The 22,476-nt window shown below is 36.3% G+C and overlaps 1 protein-coding gene across 1 annotated transcript in view; it reads left to right on the top strand.

Annotated features, from left to right (window-relative positions):
* The window catches only part of LOC108740077 (nitric oxide synthase, salivary gland), a 182,566-nt gene that overhangs the window by 83,730 nt on the left and 76,360 nt on the right, over positions 1-22,476 (top strand). Inside the window, exon 3 of the mRNA XM_025980368.1 lies at positions 16,162-16,324. Coding sequence (XP_025836153.1) covers positions 16,162-16,324 — 163 coding nt within the window. The remainder of the gene's footprint in view (positions 1-16,161; positions 16,325-22,476) is intronic.

Below are 22,476 nucleotides of genomic sequence, written 5' to 3'. Positions count from 1 at the left end.
AATCTAATAAAGTACCACAACATTGACAACATTTTTAGAACAATCCATTATCGCTGCCTGTCAGTATATCTTAAATCTAAATGCATAAAACAAAATCGGGTTAATTACACCATCTATAACACAACAACGGGCCGACTTTAATAACCCCTGATTTGTTAAATTCGTCTCCGCCCTGAATAGCAGAATAACTATTAAAATATCGGAAAAATTCACGGAAAAAAATTATACAAAAAATTCATTTTTAAATAAATTAGGTTAGTACGCCATCTTCCGTAATTGACAGCTCCCGTCACGGATGCTTATAGCTGATTTGTAATAATTGATGTCCACTGCAAATCAGGGACATACTACATATTATAGAATAGAAATTTAAAAGAAAATAGGGCGAAAACAGCATATTCAAATCTAGAAAGATACCGAAATATATATAAAATACTGGAACCGAAATGCAAACAAAAATACAAAGAACAAATGTCAATAACTGCCAAATCGATTCGTATCATTAGTTGCAGATCATTCGGTCAATCAATCATTAGTCCCACAAGATTGACAACACAGAATCTATGAATCGTGTTATCATGTTAATAAAATCCGAAATTAATAGTAAGTTTAACTAAAAATTAACTTGACATTTATTGACTGTTAGGCGGTACGAAGTTCGCCGGGTCAAGTAGTTCTTGATATACCTATGGGGAATAGTACCTAGATTTCTTAATGCTACTGATATATCTCCTTTTTCAGATAACACAATAGGTTAAATAAGAAGCGGAGTTTTATCAGCAAGGGGCTCAAATAGACCACCACACTGTGCAAAACAGTATTCTAATCTTTTGTAAAGCACTCGACGAGAGGTTTCCAACATCTCAAATACGATATTGTTTGTCGCTTCGACAATTTACACACGAGGCTGATCTAAATTACCGGCACGCTCATGTTTGTGCCAATTTTTCTCGATGATGTATCCCCAAAGGAAATAATTATTAGGGGATAAATCGGTAGGTCTAGAAGGCCATATAATCGAACTGCATTCGCAAATAATGCGATTGGGGAAGTAACGAGCCGGTATCACATTGTGAGCGCGACAAAACCGTCTTGTTGACAGCAAATTTTATTAAAATTGATATTTATCCTTTGAAGCTAACCAGGATTGATTTGCTTTCTCAAAAGGTTAAGATATTCCATCCCATACGTTAACCTTTTGAGGGTACTACGTCCGTTGCGATACATTTAAGTGTCTATTTTCTTTCGAACAATCTACAGTAACGGATGGCTCATAATAAGGGGATGCCATAAACTACGAAGCGCTAATTGGAGGAAGGGGAAGTCCAGCCGGGTGTTATATTCCTGTTACTTAAGGGCAGTAAGAGGTCGAAGTTTTAGAATTTTTTAAAATTGAGTTAGCATTAGAAATTAAGGAAGCTTTTGTTTAATTAAAGCTAAAACTTTATTGTTAATGCAAGCGATATGTTACAGACAAACAAGGGATGAAAGGGTCAGGTCACGTGTTACAGTCCCAATACGTGGGGAGGAGAGAAGAGTCATAAATTGATGAATTTTACGTTAAGTAATTTATAGATGGCTCTCAATCACAAATAAGAAAGTAATACTCATCAGTGAGCAGAATTTGTTCAATAAATATGACATTTCTGTTTTCCATTCGACTTTCGTTTTTTTTTTCCAGTTGTAATGGGGTACAAACAAGGGGTCAGTGCCCCTGGTTCATGAATGTGAAGGTGGTCACTGTAGTTTGCAATAGGACATGCTTTCAAATTGATAGACGGATTTTGTGTGTGTTTATTGAATAGTTAATGTGTCTACTTCCAAAATGTAACCAGTAAATCGAAATCTAGACAAATGCCGATCAGATTGGAAGCAGTAACTTTCGCAGAATATAGAGGACTGCGAAATACCGGGCTAGATTTTCAACACGATCGACGCTGTTGTCACCCCCCGCCGGGACTCGAACACAGGACCTTTGGCTTTACGCACCAATGTTTTGACCACCCAAGCATAAAATAAGCCAAAGATCCCGAAAAGATCCCCCAAAAATATTTTCCTCATTAATTTGAGGAAATTTGTAGTGCTTCAAAATTGAAAAGTGATTTCAAGTTGATGTTGCGTATTAACATTGACCACTATTAGTAATTAATAAATCAATGTCTTAATAATTTATTTATTTCAACCAAAGCACATAGAAGTACAGATACATAAAAATATACAGACAGATAATTGATTAGGATAAATATTAATTTTAAAAGGGAAAGTGTCCTCATTTGTAGTCGGGCAATTTTCTTTAATATTTACATAAATTTTTTTTAATCATCTTAACCCCCTAAATACAACTATAGTAGTGAATGTTCTTGTTCCAAATCTAAACGGTATTTTTCTAGGTGTATATTTTCTGACATTAACTTGGAAATAGACACAACTTCTTATTTTGCATAGTTGTTCGAAAGATACAGTGACTTCCTTCACATTCACGGAGCCAATGGCACTAACCTTAATAAATACAATGTAATAGTCGAACAGGTCGCTTTTGAGTTTTGTAATCGTCCGTTAGTTTCAAACTTAAGTTATGAATGTCGTCCAAAATTGTAAATTTTATAAGAATCCGGCGACTCTCAAACGAAAACGCAAACCTACCCTTCTACACCTTCAGTACGCACACTAGAGAAGTGCCATTTAATAATTTTTTATTCTACGGTTGTATAAATGTATCTACATTATCAAGGAGTACCTACTGAATGAGAAATCAAAATTGTATGTTGCATGCTATATTCCTAACATTTTACAAAGTCGGTTAAATTATTAGCCTTCCTGCATATGCCTTTTACTGTTCGTATTTAAAGCCACAGGAACTCACATGAAACTCGAATGATATAATTCGAAGTGGTCTGTGTTCTGTCGAAACTACCAAACGCGGATCACGATTTCTACCTTGCTGGATCACATCAGCGCATCGCAGACAGTTTCGACAGAACATAGACCAATTTTACCTGCTGTCTTAACAGCACGTTTTATAAAATACCACAAATGGCGCGGTAAACGCCATCTGTAGTACGATGCTACATTTTAGGATTACGTATTCTCAACAAGGTCCATTTAAATACATGGATATCTACTTGCTGAAACGAAATCCCGGCGTAGCTGACCACTACGTGATAGGCACGTTACCATAATCGAATAAAATGATTTGAAGTGTTCTGTGTTCTGTCGAAACTGCCAGACGCGGATCGCGATTTCGATTTTGTTGGATCTTGGGACACAGACTACTTCGACTTATTTTATTCGATTATGGTAACGTGCCTATCACGTAGTGGTGAGCTGCGCCGGGATTTCGTTTCAGCAAGAAGATATCCATATACAGGCCTGACGCTGGAAGCTGACGGAAATTTTAAAATGGCGTGGATGCGCGGTGGCAAAAGTAGGCAATTGTAGGTATAATGATTGCAGTCCTTTCTCTTCAGTATCAATTCTTCTATCAGCGGCGTAGATTAAATATTTAAAAATAGAGATCAGTGAGCAAGTAATAGACAGACAAACAAAAGAATTAAATTGTTGATGTTGGTGACAGTGATAGAGATTCCCATGATGTCAGTGAATGTGAAAACTGAGTATAAAACAAAAGCAATATCTTTTGAGTAAGTTATGTTTCTACATTATTTTCTGGTACGCCACTGTCCTATCTGTATTAATACTATTTATTTACGCCTACTGAAAGCTTATTTGTGTATCGGTTCCAAGTGACTTACCCAAATAGGTCATAAATGGGCAAGTACCTGCGCGACCGCTCGCCAGCTTCCTTCGTCGGACCTATATTAAATGGACCTTACTGAGAATACGTAATCCTAAAATGTAGCATTGTACTACAGATGGCGTTTACCGCGCCATTTGTGGTATTTTATATCACACGAAACTGTTCCTTTTCGCTCAAAACGTATATACATTTGACTAGCCTACATGGTTACCTTTACTTATGTTTTACTTTTAATTTTTTCCCTCTTTTATCTTTAAAAGTCCCAATTGCATCCGTTCGTTATTTTTGGGTTTTCTTAGTTGTATTGGGTTCGTGTATTTTGAACTCCATTTACTCTTGTAAATGTTTCTGTATTATATTCGAGAAAAATGTTTTATCATCTTCATGAATCTTAAAGAATTGTACTGTAGTCGATAGGAAATTTGTTAATTTAAAAGAAAAAAATTGGCTTCCCATTGGATTACTAACCTTTATGAAAACTTTTTACTTTGTTTTACTTCTTTTTAATCTGCTGATACACAAAATTAAAAATGATCGGATGTCTGCAGCTTTTAATAATCTCTTTTTGGGTTAGTCTTTATTGACTTACTTGGCAATATAAAGCGTGTCATCATCGGAGTCATCTTTTAATTTAAAAACACGTTTAAGTAAATGGGTAAGTAAAGATCTAAGTTTTTATTTGATTTACTACTACAGCCCCTAAAATCACAAATAAATCTACTTGTAGAATCAATATAAACAAACGAACTGACTGTAATCCGTTTGTATATTTTTTTATTTAATATTATGCAAATGAACCTGAGCACGCAATGAACCTCATCCCAGTTAGAATTCTAACCACCAAACGTTTTGACCAAAGCGATCAGTTCCCGAAACGATAAAGCACGTCAGTTTTGGGTACTGAAATAATTCAATCAATTTCAAACCAATAAAATAAAAGCCGAAAACTGCAATAATTTAAGGTGACGCTACTACTCTAGTAATGCACGGCGTAACAGAAATAAGTGCCTAGCTAGAGTGATAGAGCACTGTAAAACATAAAATTTGTCTGTATGTCCAAATGTTCACCGTTTTCGAGAAAAATATAAAACTACAGGTAAATACAATTCTGGTCATGATCAGTAATGTATTTGTTTTGTATTATTTTTGCTCATGCATTGTGTATTTATAAGATTAGATTAAATGTGATTTAGAGTGTTTATGTTAAGAACCAACCTCCAATAGCCGTTTATTCTTTTAGCGTTTAAATTCTCTGCAGTTCAATAAACTAGTTCATCCATACAGTATCAGTTCAGTCACTGTAGAACAGTTGTTACAATAATGTCACATGATACGTATTTACGGGTTTAAAGTATGTATATCGCTGCTATAAGGACAAAATCCCCAAAGAAGACAATCCTCCAAAATAGTATACACGAAAAAGCAGAGAACGTCGGCTGCTCTCAGTGTGGCACTTTTTAATGGAACAGTTGCTGCATCCTTATCATTTGCAGCGAGTACAAGTCTTGGTTTTTAGCCGCGAGTGGATTTATGTCGGTGGTTGAAAGAAAAGTAGTGGATAGCCTAATTTTTTCCATAGGATGTTGTTTACCTATAGACTTTGCTTTACGTGGAACGAAATTTTGAATAATAATAATCACATATTCGTACATCCTTCGCTCCGATTTATGTTTTCGTAACGTACATTGTCTTCTTTCTTTCTCAAAATTATGTGAAGTACTAAGTTGTTTATATTTATTTGTTTATTTTAGACGTTCGATAATGTCGCCAATGTTTACTTCTTCATCCACGTGGTTGCAGAGTTTTTGTCGTACTATTCTATTCAGTTCCTATTAGACACCTACGTTGTCAATTCACACACAGGACCGGTTTCGGGTTGTAAATTATTGATTTTCTTAAAAAAGAAAACGTGTGCAATTCTCACCTGGTAGAAGTGAAACCTTCAAAAGTTTTGGTTTCAAGATCGCGACAGTATTCTGCATTCGTTTTCGGCATATTTGAAGAATTCTATTATAAAAATAATGAAAAAACTCTACAAACATATAAAGCGTACACGTATACAAAATACCACGGTTATTGTGATGCCTTTCCTCAAGCTTTGTACTACGCATGCGCGCACAAACACGTATTAAAACACGTACAACGCTGAGGCCCCAGCAAACTCTCACTATGCCTTGGTAAACACGAGTGGAGGGGGTAGGATGCAGAGCACCACGAATATAAAAATAGTAAGGCTTCCTATCTCATTTTCTCCCACGGTAAATCTTTTTATGAATTTATGTGTCTGTCTCTTTTTACTGTCGCTTTTTCGTTTCATCGATTTTCAAATCACAACGATGCTAAAGAAGTTTTCACCTCAAAAATTGCCCTTAACCACGCTGCTGAATTCGCCGTACGAATGTTTATCGCATGTAGTTTACACCCTCCAATGTTCGGCACTTATTTCTGTTACACCTCATAATAATGCTGACCATTATAACAGCTAAATCGTAAATTACTTACCTACTAGTAAATTAATTTTTTGAATTAACTTTCACCCACTCAGATAACCCCATATTAATGAGGAAAAATTGTTATTGCTGTCACTCCCTTAATTAATTCACCATTGCATTAAGTTTAACCCTACAAAAGTTTAAATTGTCTCATAGCTACCTATTCTTTTTAAGCTGCTCCATAAAATTTCTAGCTATGTCCTTGCAAAAAGTGTTCACTTCATTGTATCATATTGTTTGCTAGTGTCCCATTATATTTACATTTGAAATAACTGGGAAAGTTGTTTAAGTACCAAGTTCATTTTCCTCTCCACATTTGGTAGTAAATAGCTGAAACAACTTGCTTCCTTCCGGAGCTACTAAATCACATGGATCTCTCTCAACGAGCTGTTACGTGCACAAACTCGAACGCCACGTTTCCTGAATGCAAACGTGAAGAATTACTGTTTGAAAATGTTGACTTGCATTTTTCTACGACATTAAGTCGTATAACGTTAAAACAGTACAAGAGAAACATATATTTTTACTACCGTTGACAAGTATATTTCTAGGAAAAGTAGAATTTTAGTACGTGAAGTGATTCTACAGATTTGGTATAGTTCTTGGTCTTACAATTAGTTGTAATAATTTGATTTTACAATTAGTTGTTCGAGTCAATTCACTTAGAGAAAGATGTATAACTTCAAAAATTTTATTTAGATAACATGCAACTATATGCAGCATCCCTTTAAAACCGCTAATATAACTACTATTTAACAAGTACCCTTACGGAAACTGTAATTACGTACATCACACACTTATATACTTTTTGCAGGCATTTCTTAACTCTTTTAAAGTGAAACATTTATTATTGGTAAAGGCATCGATCGTAGCGACACGCCGTGACAATATTGTTGTTTGTTTTAGAATGATTTTCCATGTTTTAAAATAATTTTATTTATTTTCTTCTATTATAAAAAAGAAATAAAAAGAATTACACCCGTATCTCTTTCTACTCACTGTGTGACAGCTAATCCGATAGGATTAGTTAGAATTATTGTCAGGACGTCTCGCTACGATCGATACCTTTTATCAATATCGCCCTAAATTTTTCCGTCCATTTATCGTATGTCGCATTACAGCCGGCCGTGGAGTAGGGGTAAAAGTGAAAGGCGCTCGGCATATCAGCCAAGGCCAATATGGCGGCGCTCATGGCTCCCATAACCTAACCGTGTAGCATTTATATTCTCACACATTCGAGCAAGTGCATGACAATTACATTTATAGACTTCAAAAATCAAAGCGAAGATGAAATTGTTGATAGAATAACTGAAGTTCAAAATGATTCAATGATTTAAATAAATATTGTTCTCAGTTTTTAACATGCGTCTATCATCTGATTGATTGTATTTATTATGTATTCCGTACTATCATACGCAGATTGAAATTAAAATTTATAGTTGGATATCTTGTCTACTATTGATTTCCCATTATCATTCCGATTTTCCATTCATTAAGATTAGAGCTAAGTTACGTACATCACACACTTATATACGTTTGCTGACATTTCTCAACTTTTTTAAAGTAAAACTTTTATTATTTCGCCTCAAATTTTTTCGTTCATCTATCGCATGTTGCAACCGGCCGCGGAATAGGGGTGAAAGTGAAAGGCGCTCGGCAAAGCAGCCAATGCCAATATGGCGGCGCTCATGGCTCCCATAACCTAACCGTGTAGCATTTATATTCTCACACATTCGAGCAAGTGCATGACAATTACATTTATAGACTTCAAAAATCAAAGCGAAGATGAAATTGTTGATAGAATAACTGAAGTTCAAAATGATTCAATGATTTAAATAAATATTGTTCTCAGTTTTTAACATGCGTCTATCATCTGATTGATTGTATTTATTATGTATTCCGTACTATCATACGCAGATTGAAATTAAAATTTATANTTCATAATTCGCGTGCAACTTCCCATATTAAACACGTTCACGTTTTGCACTTGTATATAGCCGGACTTCAAACTTTAACTTCAATAATGGTTTTCAAATGCCTAAATTAACCGTTCGCGAGTATAGAAGTGACATGTTTTTTTAAAGTGAAACTTTTATTAAATCGCCTTAAATTTTTTGGTCTATCTATCGCATGCCGCATTACAGCCGACCGCGGAGTAGGGGTAAAACTGAAAAGCGCTCGGCAGAGCAGCCATAACCAATATGGCGGCGCTAATGGCTTGCTGAGCTAACGGTGTCACATTTATATTCTCACTTATTCGTGCAAGTGCATGACAATTACATTTATAGACTGGGAAACTCAAAGCGAAGATGAAATTATTGATAGAATAACTGAAGTTCAAAGTGATTCAATGATTTAAATAAATATTGTTCTCAGTTTTTAACATGAGTCTATTATCTGAATGATTGTATTTATTATGTATTCCGTACTATCATACGCAGATTGAAATTAAAATTTATAGTTGGATATCTTGTATACTATTGATTTCGCATTATCATTCCTATTTTCCAATCACTAAGATAAGATTAAGAACACGATTTTAATTTTAATACCCTAAATCGAATAATTTTCCGAAAATTTACACTTAAATGTCTACAATCCGAAAAGTTTCACTTGCATCATGGTTTCATAAAACCACACAATTCTTTTTAGATTCTACGAAATTTTGCGGAATCAAAAATCTCCGATGATTTTCGCTAACCAATTTCCATGTTACCGTTTATAAAACATAAACTGTTAACAAAACCCCAAATGAATACAAACAATACTGCTAACTCTAGTACACATAAAAACTGTTTTTAACACTCGTGTTAAGGTTCCTAACCTTTATATTTAGTATCGCAGGATTATGATGTACAAAGTCATTCACAATTAGATGAGACAATCTGCTGAGCTGTGGGTACACCTGGTTAGCGATACTGATTAAATGCAATTTGTAGTTTGTAAAGACCGGATCTACAATCAACTTAATAGAATCTTGAACGTAAACAGTCGCTGATATACGTGCATTCAATTGCAATCAAACAATGTAGAGATACTGGCAGAATACGCTGCTGAGCATTTAGGAGTAAATTCATTTATTGACAATTGATTTGTCGTAAATTCACTTACATCGGTGTTTAGGCCCGCAGCAATATACCAGAATACTGAACGTATTGCAAATACCAAATGCAGCTAAGATTAAATTAGACGAACGTGTTGCTTTTTTAATAAAGCTGTTTAAAAATCTTCTAACATAATACTATCGAGTAAGGGAAATATTTAAGAATTGATATTGAAAGATTGATGTCCTACCAACCTATTTATTTAACATCAAACATTAAGTTATTTTATAAATTCTTCATATTTACAAAAAATATTTACAACCATTACATGCAATGCGCCCTTTTATCCTTAACATGCAAAAGAAAAAGGAAAATAATTACTTATCATTCCATACTATACACACAAATTTCCCTGCCTTATTTTCCCATACCACATTGCAATACCTACTGTAGTGTTCGTGGGTTTAACAAAATTAACTTTTAAGACAAAAACTATTTATTTACACTAATTATTAAAGAACTTAAAAACACTACTGTTGATATATCAGTATTCACTGCCCTATTTATTTCACTGCTATCACTGTCAATTTATTTCTGGATTCACTTCTACAATGGTCGATTTATTTCTTCTTCCCACTTCTGCAACGGTCAATTTATTTCTACTCGGCGATCGTCTCTTCCTTTAAATACTCTTTTGTTTACTTTCGGGAGCTTTCTCGAAACATCCGGATAGTTACTTTTTTCTTTGAACTGTTTAACTGCTTTCCGAGAACGCAGGTACGACACACACATTTGCAAATACGGCGCACATGAAGAAAAGCGCCTGCAGCTAGTCGATGAATCGATAAGCCGTACACGCACACAAACGCACTCGTGCTCTCTATATTATTGTCTACAGTTTATGTCCACACAACCCCGTTTAAATTCTCTATTGTTTCTTACTGACACACAGCTATTTGTTACTACCCTCCTAATCCTTTTCTATTCTATAATTAACATACCTTCAAATAAAAAACCTTATCGTATACATGAGTTAATTTTTTTATCCTTTATTTGAATACTGCATCCCTCCATTTCATCACTTAAGCTGAACCCTTTCTTTTTTTAATTATATTTTTTTAGTAGGATCAGTGCATCGCCACTTCCACTTAATATGCTTTCCCCACATCCTCCCAGCAGATGCATCATTTTTCATCTCACCTTTCACTGTATTAGGTTGTGGAGGAAAAGTGATCAACATGGGTGAAGTACAAGCACACCGGGCGGGTTATGAAGAACGTTCGTTGTACGTAATCCGTTCTATGCATAACTATTAGTCCAAATTTGTACGAGTTCAACTAGTATAAGTTAAAACTTAAAGCAAACGTATGTGCACTGGGACAGCGCTTTTATCCTCGTTATTCCACTATTTTAAAAATGTCGGTTTAATTACATTTGAATTCCATAAAAGTTTACAACCGTTTACGAAATTTCATAGCCTAGAACGTGAATTCGTTTATTCTTACGACAAAAAAGAAATGAACTGTTACTTTACTTAGTTTACCAGTTATAAAATCTGCTAACTTTTTTTATTTGTGGTCGTGCAGCACTGTATAGATTGCTTCGTCTTTACGTTTTAATAAACTTCAAATCAAATGATCATTTGATTTAAATTGATTTTGATTCTGCACGTACCTACTGTAGAGAAAAGAAAACAAACTATGTATACATTTTCTTTCCGTTTTTCTCTTTTTAATGTTAAAATTTTAAATAGCAGTGGTAATATCCTACAAATGTGTAGGTATCAATAAATGAACGTAGTAAAGTGGAAATACGTAACAGATAAATGTTTTTAGACAGTGTGTTAGGCAAAAATAGATTTGTAGTAGCTCTTCCACTTTGTCTGTTTGTTGCTACACCGATAGGTGCCTATTACAGATATGCGAATATGTAGCTGTCGCTAATGTCTGATCAAATTTTCGTTCACTGCTAGGTCTCTTTCGAATTAAAAAATATTGTATCTCTTTCCCGATTGTTCGAGTTTTTCATTTAAAAAAATTTTATTCGCTCGTCAAGTCCACTCGATCTCATTAATATGTAAAACATAATCCAACGTAATAAGCAATTTATTAGCAAACACAGCGAGTACCCATCAAGCCAACAACCCAGTAGCAAGTTATCTATTGGAGTAAACAAAATAACGTCATCTATACAGAATATTGCCACTATAAATAAAATTATTCGATAAGGCCATAGGGATATCGACTTGTCGAACTGCAAAACTTTTGAGGGTTTCGTTCCCTCCAGCCACTAAAGCTGGTGGGCGAGCAGTCCCTCCGGACTAAGCCGGAAGGTAGGGCGGAAGGCCCTCTTCAGCTTCTATTCAGGAATCGTGGGAGTGGGTGAAAAAAATAAAGACAGAAGAGAATGAAATATTATCTGCGGAATATTACTGCCCCAGCATCTGCCTAAGTGATCCAAGGAAACCATAGAAAAACTTGAACCAAGGCAGACAAACCCGGAATAGAACCGACGTCCTCCCAAATGTTAAGCAGTAGTTTAAACCTTTAGGTCAGCGGTCGGGGAATTTTTTTAATCATTACCCCAAAATATTTTTGTGTAAGTTGATATTATCCCATGGCGTAGAGCAAAAGAAAACGAAAATCGCCTCTTTTTAGCATCTTTTATATTATAGCCCCCATGATAATTTTGAAAAGAAAACAATACTTAGTGGTGGGGAGTGAGATGGCGTGGCCTGCATATGTCGCTAAATTGTTTAAGTTGAAAAAACTACTAACAGGTTTACGAGGGTGGATTGATAAGTTTCCGGCCTGACCAAGAAAAACAAGGTTTTTAAAAATTTTTTTTTTTTATTTCTCAACATAATCTCCTCCAAGGCTGATACATTTCTCATAGCGGTGTTCCAGTCTATTAATGCCATCTCTATAGACTGATTCGTCAAGCTCCTCAAAATAACCATTTACAGCTTCGATTACTTCTTCATTGTCCGCAAATCTCTTACCGCCAAGCCATTTTTTGAGATTAGGGAACAGAAAATAGTCACTCGGGGCTAGGTCTGGAGAGTAAGGAGGGTGCGGCATCAATTCAAACTTTAGATCGTTGATTTTAGCCGTCGCAACGATTGACGTGTGCGCTGGTGCGTTATCGTGATGAAACAAGATTTTTTTCTTCGCCAGATGAGGTCGTTTAATTTTCACCTCGTGGCTCAAACGTTGCAATAAGTCTGCGTAGTATTGACCAGTGATAGTATTACCCTTTGCAAGGTAATCAATGTATATAATACCTCTTGCATCCCAAAAAACAGTAGCCATAACCTTGTTCGCCGAAAAAATTGTTTTTGCCTTCTTTGGAGTTGGTTCCCCTGGTCCAATCCACTGTTTAGACTGTTCTTTGGTTTCAGGAGTGTAGTGGTGGACCCACGTTTCGTCAACGGTTACGAATCGACGCAAAAATTCGCTTGGATTACGCTTATACAATGACAAATTTGCGGTAGAAATGTTTTTTCGAATCAATTTTTGGTCGACTGTTAGCAAACGCGGCACCCATCTTGCACAGAGCTTTTCCATATGCAAATGTTGGTGCAAAATATGTTGCACACGTTCATATGACATCTTACAGGTCTCAGCTATCTCACGCACTTTCAATCTGCGGTCTCCCAGCACTATTTGATGAATTTTTTCGATCATATCTGGAGTTGTGACCTCAACGGGGCGTCCTGAGCGAGGCCCATCAGAGGTGCTCACACGACCCTTTTTAAACTCGGAAACCCACTGCTTAACGGTTGAATATGACGGGGAGGATGTCCCCAGTGTTGAGTCCATCTCTTTTTTAATTTCCTTCGGCGTTAACCCCTTCAAATAAAAGTATTTGATGACAGCACGATTTTCCTGCTTTTCCATTTTTACGAAAACCACAGAGGCGTCTTGTTCAGCGTGCTGTCAAACCTACACTAGCAAGGAGATCGGGCTGAAACTATAGCTACAAGCTATCCAAGGATGGTACTATAGAATGTCACCTCAAGGTAGGCCTAGTGGCGTCATCTCTTGGTTAGGCCGGAAACTTATCAATCCACCCTCGTATAAAATAGCAAATTAAAAATATGTACTTTTTACGCACAAAAGTTTCATTTTAACCCCCAAAAATTTCATTTTTACCCCATTTGGGATAATTTACCCCGGTTCCCCGACCGCTGCTCTAGGTCATGCCGCTCGGTGTTGAACTGTATATACCCCTACGTGATAGATGCCAAAACAAACACAACAACAAAGTTCTTATATAGGGTGTAACAGGAATTAGTGCTCAGCTTGCAGGAGGTGATGGTGTACTACAAAACATGAAAATTAAGTAAAAGTTTGTATGCCCGAAAGTTTACCGTTTTCGATGAATACGTAGTTGAAATTACAGGTAAATTCAATTCTGGCCCTGACAGTTACTGAGGAATGATACTGAGACATGCAGTGGGCATAAAGGGCGCACTAGCATTATGTCGGCTCCAGTACCACCCTTAGATGCAAAGGGCTGTAACTCGCAATGCGCCGGTATTACTTGTTCATACTATATTACAACTAGTACTAAGATGTGCAATGAGCATAAAGCAATCCTATGACATTGTTAGTTACTTAATAGTAGATTAATATGCAATATTAATTTGAAATAGTTTTTTCGATTTTTTATTTACCCACTACAAACTACCTCAAATTAATGAGGGAAAAATTGTTGCTGTTGTCACACCCCCACCGGGAATCGAACCCGGGACCTTTGGCTTTACGCACCAATGTTCTATCACTAAACTACGAGAGGTGACAACAGCAACTACGACCAACCGACCTACAAGGTTAATCGTAATTAATACAAGGTAAATCGATGGATCGTTAACCTTGTGGGTCGATTAGTCGTGGTTGCTGTTGTCACCTTTCGTAGTTTAGTGGTAGAACATTGGTGCGTAAAGCCAAAGGTCCCGGGTTCGATTCCCGGAGGGGGTGTGACAACAACAACAATTTTTCCCTCATTAATTTGAGGTAGTTTGTAGTGGGTAAATAAAAAATCGAAAAAATGATTTCAAATTAATAATGAGCACAAAGGACTTAACTCGCGATGTGCGCTTTTCAGATACTAGTGTTTGATCATTTACTTGGCATGATCGGTACTGAGGAGTACAATGGTCACAAAGGGCAAACTCGCAGTGTGACCTCTACAGCTACCTTAATGGGAAATCTATCACAAAGGGCGAACTTGCATCGTAATTTCTCCAAGTACCTACACAAAAGCCTTATCCCTACGAATTATCAACATCGGATAATTATTTATCAAAAATATTAATCGTGCAAAATGTTCATTTAGCAAGTGATTCAAAAGTTAGACAAATATAAAAGGCAGAACGCTCAGTGAATAAACTCGACGCTTTTCTGAAAACAACACTGCACGCATTCAGTGTCTTTAATACACTACCCTGATTAAGTTTAAGAAACAGGGAGCGGAATAGTTCAAACTATATAGTATATGTATGTATTTACAAAGCATTCCCGTAGCTACATAGGTAATCTGGGGATGGAACGAGTCCACCAGAAGTGTTATCCTAGTCTAAACAAATGAATTCTTGAAATATTTCCAAGCATGCTGTCTTTAATTGTCTTTTACATTCAGGTGTAAGTATTTGATACATTATACATTGAAAGAGTTCTTGCATATCCTTATAGACCTTGTCGAATATTTTTGAAAGTCACAAACCATGTCAATATTCTACAGATCCAGTTCATTAGGCTATCTGTAGTGATTCATAAAGCACTGTCTTAAGCCAGTAGGTGAAGTTGGTGGGTATTCTGTCGGATTTATCTACGATGTGCTGAGGTCGCCCAAGGAGGTCGAAATTGCGATCTATGCCTGACGGTTTTGGTAGAATATTGACCACTATATGAACTTTGTTGTATTTTCTTGTAGCTTATGTCTACATAAATATTACAGACCCACAAGGTACATATTAATTTTACTATGAACGTATGTACATAATGTGCTTATCTGTTTCAGAAAACAATTAACTGTTTTAGAAAGTACCACAAATGGCGCAGCAAACGCCATCTGTAACACGATGCTACATTTTAGGATTACGTATGCTCCAAGAAGGTCCATTTGTGTGGATATCTACTTACTGAAAACGAATCCCGGCGTAGCCAACCTCAACGTGATAGGCACTTTATCTTAATCGAATAAAATAATTGGAAATGGTCTGTATTCTGTCGAAACTGCCAGACGCGGATCGCGATTTCGATCTTTTTGGATCTCATCAGCGTGTTTCGACAGAATACAGACCATTTCAAATTATTTTACTCGATTAAGCTAACGTGCCTATCACGTTGAGGTTGGCTATGCCGGGATTCGTTTTCAGCAAGTAGATATCCACACAAGTGGACCTTGTTGGAGCATACGTAATCCTAAAATGTAATATCGTGCTACAGATGGCGTTTGTTGCGCCATTTGTAGTATTTTCTAAAACGCACTGTTAAGACAGCTGCCTGTGACGCGCTGATGAGATCCAAAATGATCGAAATCGCGATCCGCGTCTGTCACTTTCGACAGAATACAGACCATTTCGAATTATTTTATTCAATTAACTGTTAAATACGTAAGAAATTAGAAGAATTTTACTACACGTAGATAGATTTAAGAGTTTTATAGCCAACCTGTAATTTTTGCTATAGTCTGCGTGTAATATTGGAAAAACACGAAACTTCAAGAACTGATTGTAAGAGTACAATGGTCATTATCGTCTTAAAAATTTAACAAGTTAACATGAAGAATATTATGAAAAATATATTTTTTGTGAAAAGTATCACACAGGAATATTTATTAAAAACTTGTTTATTAATTTCAGAGTCAACACTCCCTCTCACCGTTCCCGTTGGGAGCAAGTTCAAAAAGAAGTTGCAGTAACAGGAACGTATCACTTGACGGAAACAGAACTTGTTTATGGAGCAAAGTTAGGATGGCGGAATGCTGTTCGATGTATAGGCAGAATTCAGTGGTCCAAACTTCAGGTTTGTACGTTTTTCTACATGCAAGCGTAAGGGGTGTGGGTGTCTACCATTTATACAATCGTTCGAAGGTTTTCATTTTCAGGGTATACTTTGATGCTTTTACATTCTTTACACGCCAATATTTTGGTTTTACTTTTAGTAATTTTCATACCATACCTACAGTTCAAAGCTATCTAACTGCCCAACGCTAGACGTCAATATTGCTATATCATCTGCAAATCTTAGCATGTTAATCTTTGCTCCCTATGTCTAATCTGAAAGCTGATTTCACACAAACATATACAAATACCTATCAGTATTAAATCTGTATAATTCATTCTTACATCCTTAAGTTTCCTTTAAGTGTATTTTTCGATTAAAAATTGTTAAAACCCTATTCTATGCATTCGCGCTTTAATCGAGCAAATCTAACGTCTGCAAACTCGGAGGGTAGTGTGGACGGTCCTCCTTAGACTCTTTTTAGAAATCATTGGAATGGGTGGGTGGTGGTCAGGGTAAAAGAAAAGGAGTAAAAATTGTCTGTCCCCAGAACTTACATAAATTATCCAACGAAATTGTAGAAAAGCTTGGACGGAGGAGGCAAGCCCTTGTCTTTCAGAATGCTTAGATAGATCGCTAAATATGCTAACCTATCTATCAGATTTTGGCTTGATACATGGTTTTACAACAATAAAATTAGTCATCATCGTAAGGTCGTCAGTCCAAAGACTGGTTGGACACGTACCTCCACTCTTTCCTATCCTGAGCTAATGTTCGCATTTCCCTAAAGCTAAAACAATCCATATCCTTAACTATTTGCGAACAGTAATCTAATATAGGTCTACCTCTACTTCTCTTAACTCCTGTTTCTGCTCCTAATATCTCCCTGACCAGACCTTCATGCCCCTACTACTCCTTCCGTCCTATCTTATCTGACTTCCTAGATACTTAAAATCAGCTACTTCTTCTAATTTTTCTCCTATCTTTATATTCGCTCTTTCGCTACTTCTTCGTCATCCTTTGCACACCTATCAGTATTTTTATTTTATTTAATAAACAAAGTTTAATTACAGTGCGCGTTAGATGCATGCGTAAGATATGTATATTATAAATATTTATCATATTGTAATGTTCGTGGGTTTAACAAATTAACTTTTATGAAGAAAACTATTTATTTACACTAATTATTATTGAACTTAAAAACACTATTAAATTATTACTAAACTTCGGTAATTATTCTATTTATTTACACTACTGTTACTATTCACTGCGCTATTTATTTCACTTCTATCACTGTCAATTTATTTCTCGATTCACTTCTGCAACGGTCAGCTTATTTCTACTCTCCTTCGGCGATCGCCTCTTCCTTTTTATACTCCCTTGCCTCCTTCCGGGAACGTTCTCCAGCCGTCCAGAGAAGTCTCGGTTTCTTTGAACGGTTTAATTGCTTTTCTGGAACGCAGGTACGCCACACACGTTTACAGATACGGCGCACATGAAGAAAAGCGCCCGCGGCTAGTCGGCGAATCGATAAGCCGCTCACACACACGTATGCCCGATCGCACACAATCACGCTCATGGTCGCTACAATATATTTCATTCAAAATTGTGAAGTAGAAACACGTAAGAATAACCTAGGACAAGTTAAGATGACTTTGAATGCATCTATCATTTATTTATCATTAGCATTAGTAAAAGCTATGCGTAGTGTTAGTATTTTATTTATACAAACATACATCGTACTAATATTCGGACATTTGAATCAGGCCACAAGCTGTTTTCTTCCTCATTACAGTGATGATGTCTTCCGCAGATACTGAATATCGTATTAATAATGCAATTGTTATTCAAAGGTATCTGGATAATTCCTTCATCAAATTGAAGCACCTAATACGCATACGTGAAGTGTATGCTGAATTAAATCATGGGTAGCATAATAAAGAGAAATATCCACACTCCCCTTAAATCTAATTTGGTTGTTATATTTTACTAATTTTCGCAATAAATCAGCTGCCTTTGATGATCATGTTTAATACGCTTGTCCAGTTTTAATTTTATTCTTTAATCCTCATCTTTCGATGTATACACCTAATGTAGCCTTGTCATATAACGTATAAGCGCCGAGCTTGCAGGAGCTGATAGAGCACTATAGAACATGAAAGATAAGTAAATGTTTGTATGTCCGAAAGTTCACCGGTTTCGAGAAAAATGCAGTTGAAAGTACAGGTAAATTCAATTACGGCCCTGTATATCAATACGACAATACAACTTCACTTTCAATCAGCTGGGAATTAGCAACGTCGGTTTTGTATTTCTTTCGTACTTTTTTTACTCATGAATTATTTGTTATTTGTCAGATTAGATTAAGTATAGTTCACCGTGTTATCGTCCGCCTGTAAAAGTTTTTTGTCCTTCTGACGAAGTCAATCGCTCATTCGCAATTAAGTCAATGTGCCACTCATTGTTATAACAATACTGTAGTAGCACAGCGAAGTTAAATGCAATATTAATACAACAGTTGAGTTGTACACTCATCAAAATCCTCAGCGAAAATTTGCACACTCGCGAACCACTTTAAATGCAGTACAGACATTGCAAGAAGCCGGCAATGTACACCCTAGACTTTTCAGGATCGTAAGCGTAGACGTCCGAAACATATCGCCGTCGTAAAAGACAAAATCCTGTAGTTCATAGAAGACAGTGCGGCGAATTTTAAAAGAACAATATAAGAGCAAAGGCTTTCACGGCCGGAATCCATTGCAGAATGAAGACGCTGTCGAGACTTGGAGATATAATCTACGTTCGCGTTGTCAACGCAGCACTACCACTGAGGATGAGCTGACGAAACGTCTGGACACAACAGCTCACTTAGACCACGGCCCTATAGCCCGAATCTTCATTCTACTTTAAAAGAGCAGTTGATGCATCCTTATCATTTGCAACAAACCATACTTGAAATTGATTTTCAGCTTACCTTTTGTTAGTGGTATCGACAGAAAAGCGCTGTTGAGCCTAGTCGTTTTCCAAATGGTGCCGTTTACAGACAAATTCGCTTTACGCGGAATTGAATTTTGAATTTTCACAATAATCACTACTGATGCTAGGCAAATTCGTTTGTGGTATATCCTTTGCGATTTTGGTAAATGTGTGGTGTGAAACTTTTGTAGACTTATTTCATTTTTTTGGTAAATTATTTGCTTTAATAAAATTACAATTATCCGGATGATGCTTATTTACCGACTCATGTTTACGTAACTTACATTGTTTTTTCGTGTTTGTACATTTACGTAGTGTAGTTATTCCATTTATTTAGTCTAAATTGTTTGTTTATCTTACGATAAGACGTTGGATAATCGACAATTCTCCATCTATGTAGCTGTAGTTTAGTTTTTATTACACTAGACCCCTATAATGTCAACTCACGTACAGGACCGGCTTCGAATCTTAAATTATTGTGATTTTCATAAAAAAATGTTGCCTTAACCACCATGTTGACCCCACCGTGCAATTGTTTGTAGGATTTAGTTAACACACTTAGAAGCTCGGCAATTATTTCTGTTACACCCTCAGTGGCGGATTTGCAGTCCTATCCGCTTTAGGCCCCAGGCCATGTGCCGCCCTTTTCTCAGCACGCATCATTATAGACTAGATACATAATTCATGAATTTGTTATCAGTGATTTTTTTGGCACGATTTGCCGCCCTTAATATCTGGCCGCCCTAGGCCCGCGCCTACTGGGCCTTATGGCAAGTCCGCCAATGTACACCCTGCATATAAGAAAAGACCATATTATGAGAAAGAGTGAATATAAAGATGGGAGACGAGAAATTAGAAGTCGCTGATGTTGCCCTGAAAACACGAGCGTATAATTTCTCAAATGTTCACGAAGTGATCAATAAAAATAACTTCGAAAATCAAACACCAAACTTTATTTATAAAAAAAAAATACAACGTGTAATTATACAACACGTTAATGAAGTGAAACTTCTCAAAATACACAAACATACCCAACACTGATTTTCGGTTTCTAGGAAGTCAGATAATTCCGGATGGAAGATACAGTAAAGATACAAAACAAAAGACGATTTCTAAATAAATAAGCTGTGCTCATTCCGTAACCGAATTTCGCATGCCATCTAAGAAAGAGGATTATTAATGACAGGCAAAATAACACACTGTGCTGGTAAATATTACATAAGTGAGAGAAGGAATTCAAAAGACGCTATTAAGTAGTAGGCATCATCGTTTTCCAAACGATATTGGAAAGGAGCCTATTGAAAGTCAAATTTTCAAACAGGTCCGTTCACGATTGATTGACTACGTATACTAGATAGATGGCTTTTAAGGAAAGAACATGATTAGCTGATTCCTCAAAGCTTCACTGAGTACCTTTATATTCTATACATCATGGATCTAATCAGCATTTCCATACAACTCTAAGAAAGTGAAAAAATAAATAGTGCATCTTCTGCGACATAATAGACCTTCTAAAGGAGTTTGAAGGTTTTTCATTGAATCATATATAAGAATTCTGTCAGAAATTCCAAATATCAAGCATCCTCGTTTTTAGTAATTTATCTGATGCTCTATTGACTAAATACAGAAAAGTGAAATATGGCTAAGTGGTGTAAGAAAAGATCGAATTTAAGATTCTAGTTGAATTAAAAAAAATCAACAAAGGCTTTGTTGGATGAAGTCAATTAACTATTTTTGAATAACCACTTTCATTAATGTTTTCTCCAATGTGAATAAAATCAAACATTTTGAAAACTTAAAATGTGTATTGTACAAGAAATAACATAAATATTTACAAATTTAACTTTCAGGGAGATTGTTGCACTGATTTCCTAACTATTTATTTAATAACAACACCTCTGCTTTCCTTACCAACCACAATTTTAACAATAGAAACAAGTAACAGATACCTACTGTTGATGTAAAAGAATTATATACATATCATCATCATCATAAGGACGTCCTAAGACTGAATGGACACGCACCTACACTCTTTCCTATCCTGCGTTAATCTTCGCATTTCCCTAAAGCTAGAACAACCCATATCCTCAACTATTTGCGAACAGTAATCTAAACTAGCTCTACCTCTACCTCTCCTAACTTCCGTTTCCGCCTCTAAAATGTGTCTGACTAAATCTTCATGCCTGAGAAGATGTCATACCAGCCTATCTCGCCTATTTCTTATTGACTTCCATAGACTATTGTATTCTCCTATTCTTTCTAATACCTCTTCGTTTCTAATCTAATCCACGGTATCCTCATCATTCGCCTGTAACACCACATTTCGAACGCTTCTAACCTTTTCCTTTCCGCCGCACCCACTGTCCATGTTTCGCACACTTACAGCGCCGTGCTCCAAACATATACCTATAACAACCCTTTTCGAATTTCTAAATTAACCGTTCGTGAGCATAGAAGTGACTTTTTTTTATTGAAAGCGACTAGACCCTGCGCTATCCTCTGCTGTATATCCCTACTACTTCCGTCTTGACTTATCTGACATCCTAGATACCTAAAATTGACCACTTTTTCTACTTTTTCGTCTCCTATTTTATATTCGCTCTTTCCGTAGTTTTCCTTCCCTTGCATACCAGTATTTTTGTTTTACTTTTATTTATTTTCATACAGTACTGTTTTGTCAATACCGCTTCCATTTTATTTAAAGCTAGCTCTCCTCCTTGCTAGATGCTAATACTGCTATATCATCAGCAAATTTAAGCATACTAATCTTTTGCCCTTGCACATCTATCCCTACAGTTGTACTGTCTTTACTGATGTTGATCGCGTCTTCGATGTATAGATTAAAAAGTAGCGGTGACATATATTGGATTGTTCGGAAAGTCATTTCGTTTTTTCCCGACAGAGGATTTAATTGTATTCTTTTGCACCCAACTTCACATTTAAGCCGTATAAATCAAATTCAACAGTTTATGACCACTTGAAAGGCCTGGGATTATTCTCGAAGCTTGATGTAGGGGTTCCCCATGTCCTCACAGAGAGAAATCTGTGTCGCCGCATTGACGTCTGCGATTCGCTTCTCAAACGTCACGAAAATGATCCGTTTCTGAAGCGCATCATCACTGGGGACGAAAAATGGGTTGTATACAACAACGTCAAACGCAAGAGGTCATGGAGCAAAAAAGATGAACCGGCTCAAA

This window comes from Agrilus planipennis, unplaced genomic scaffold (assembly GCF_000699045.2).
Source record: "Agrilus planipennis isolate EAB-ADULT unplaced genomic scaffold, Apla_2.0 scaffold168, whole genome shotgun sequence".
Classification (NCBI taxonomy): domain Eukaryota; kingdom Metazoa; phylum Arthropoda; class Insecta; order Coleoptera; family Buprestidae; genus Agrilus; species Agrilus planipennis.
The sequence above is the reverse complement of the archived record's forward strand: the minus strand, read 5'-3'. Positions and strand labels throughout refer to the sequence as shown.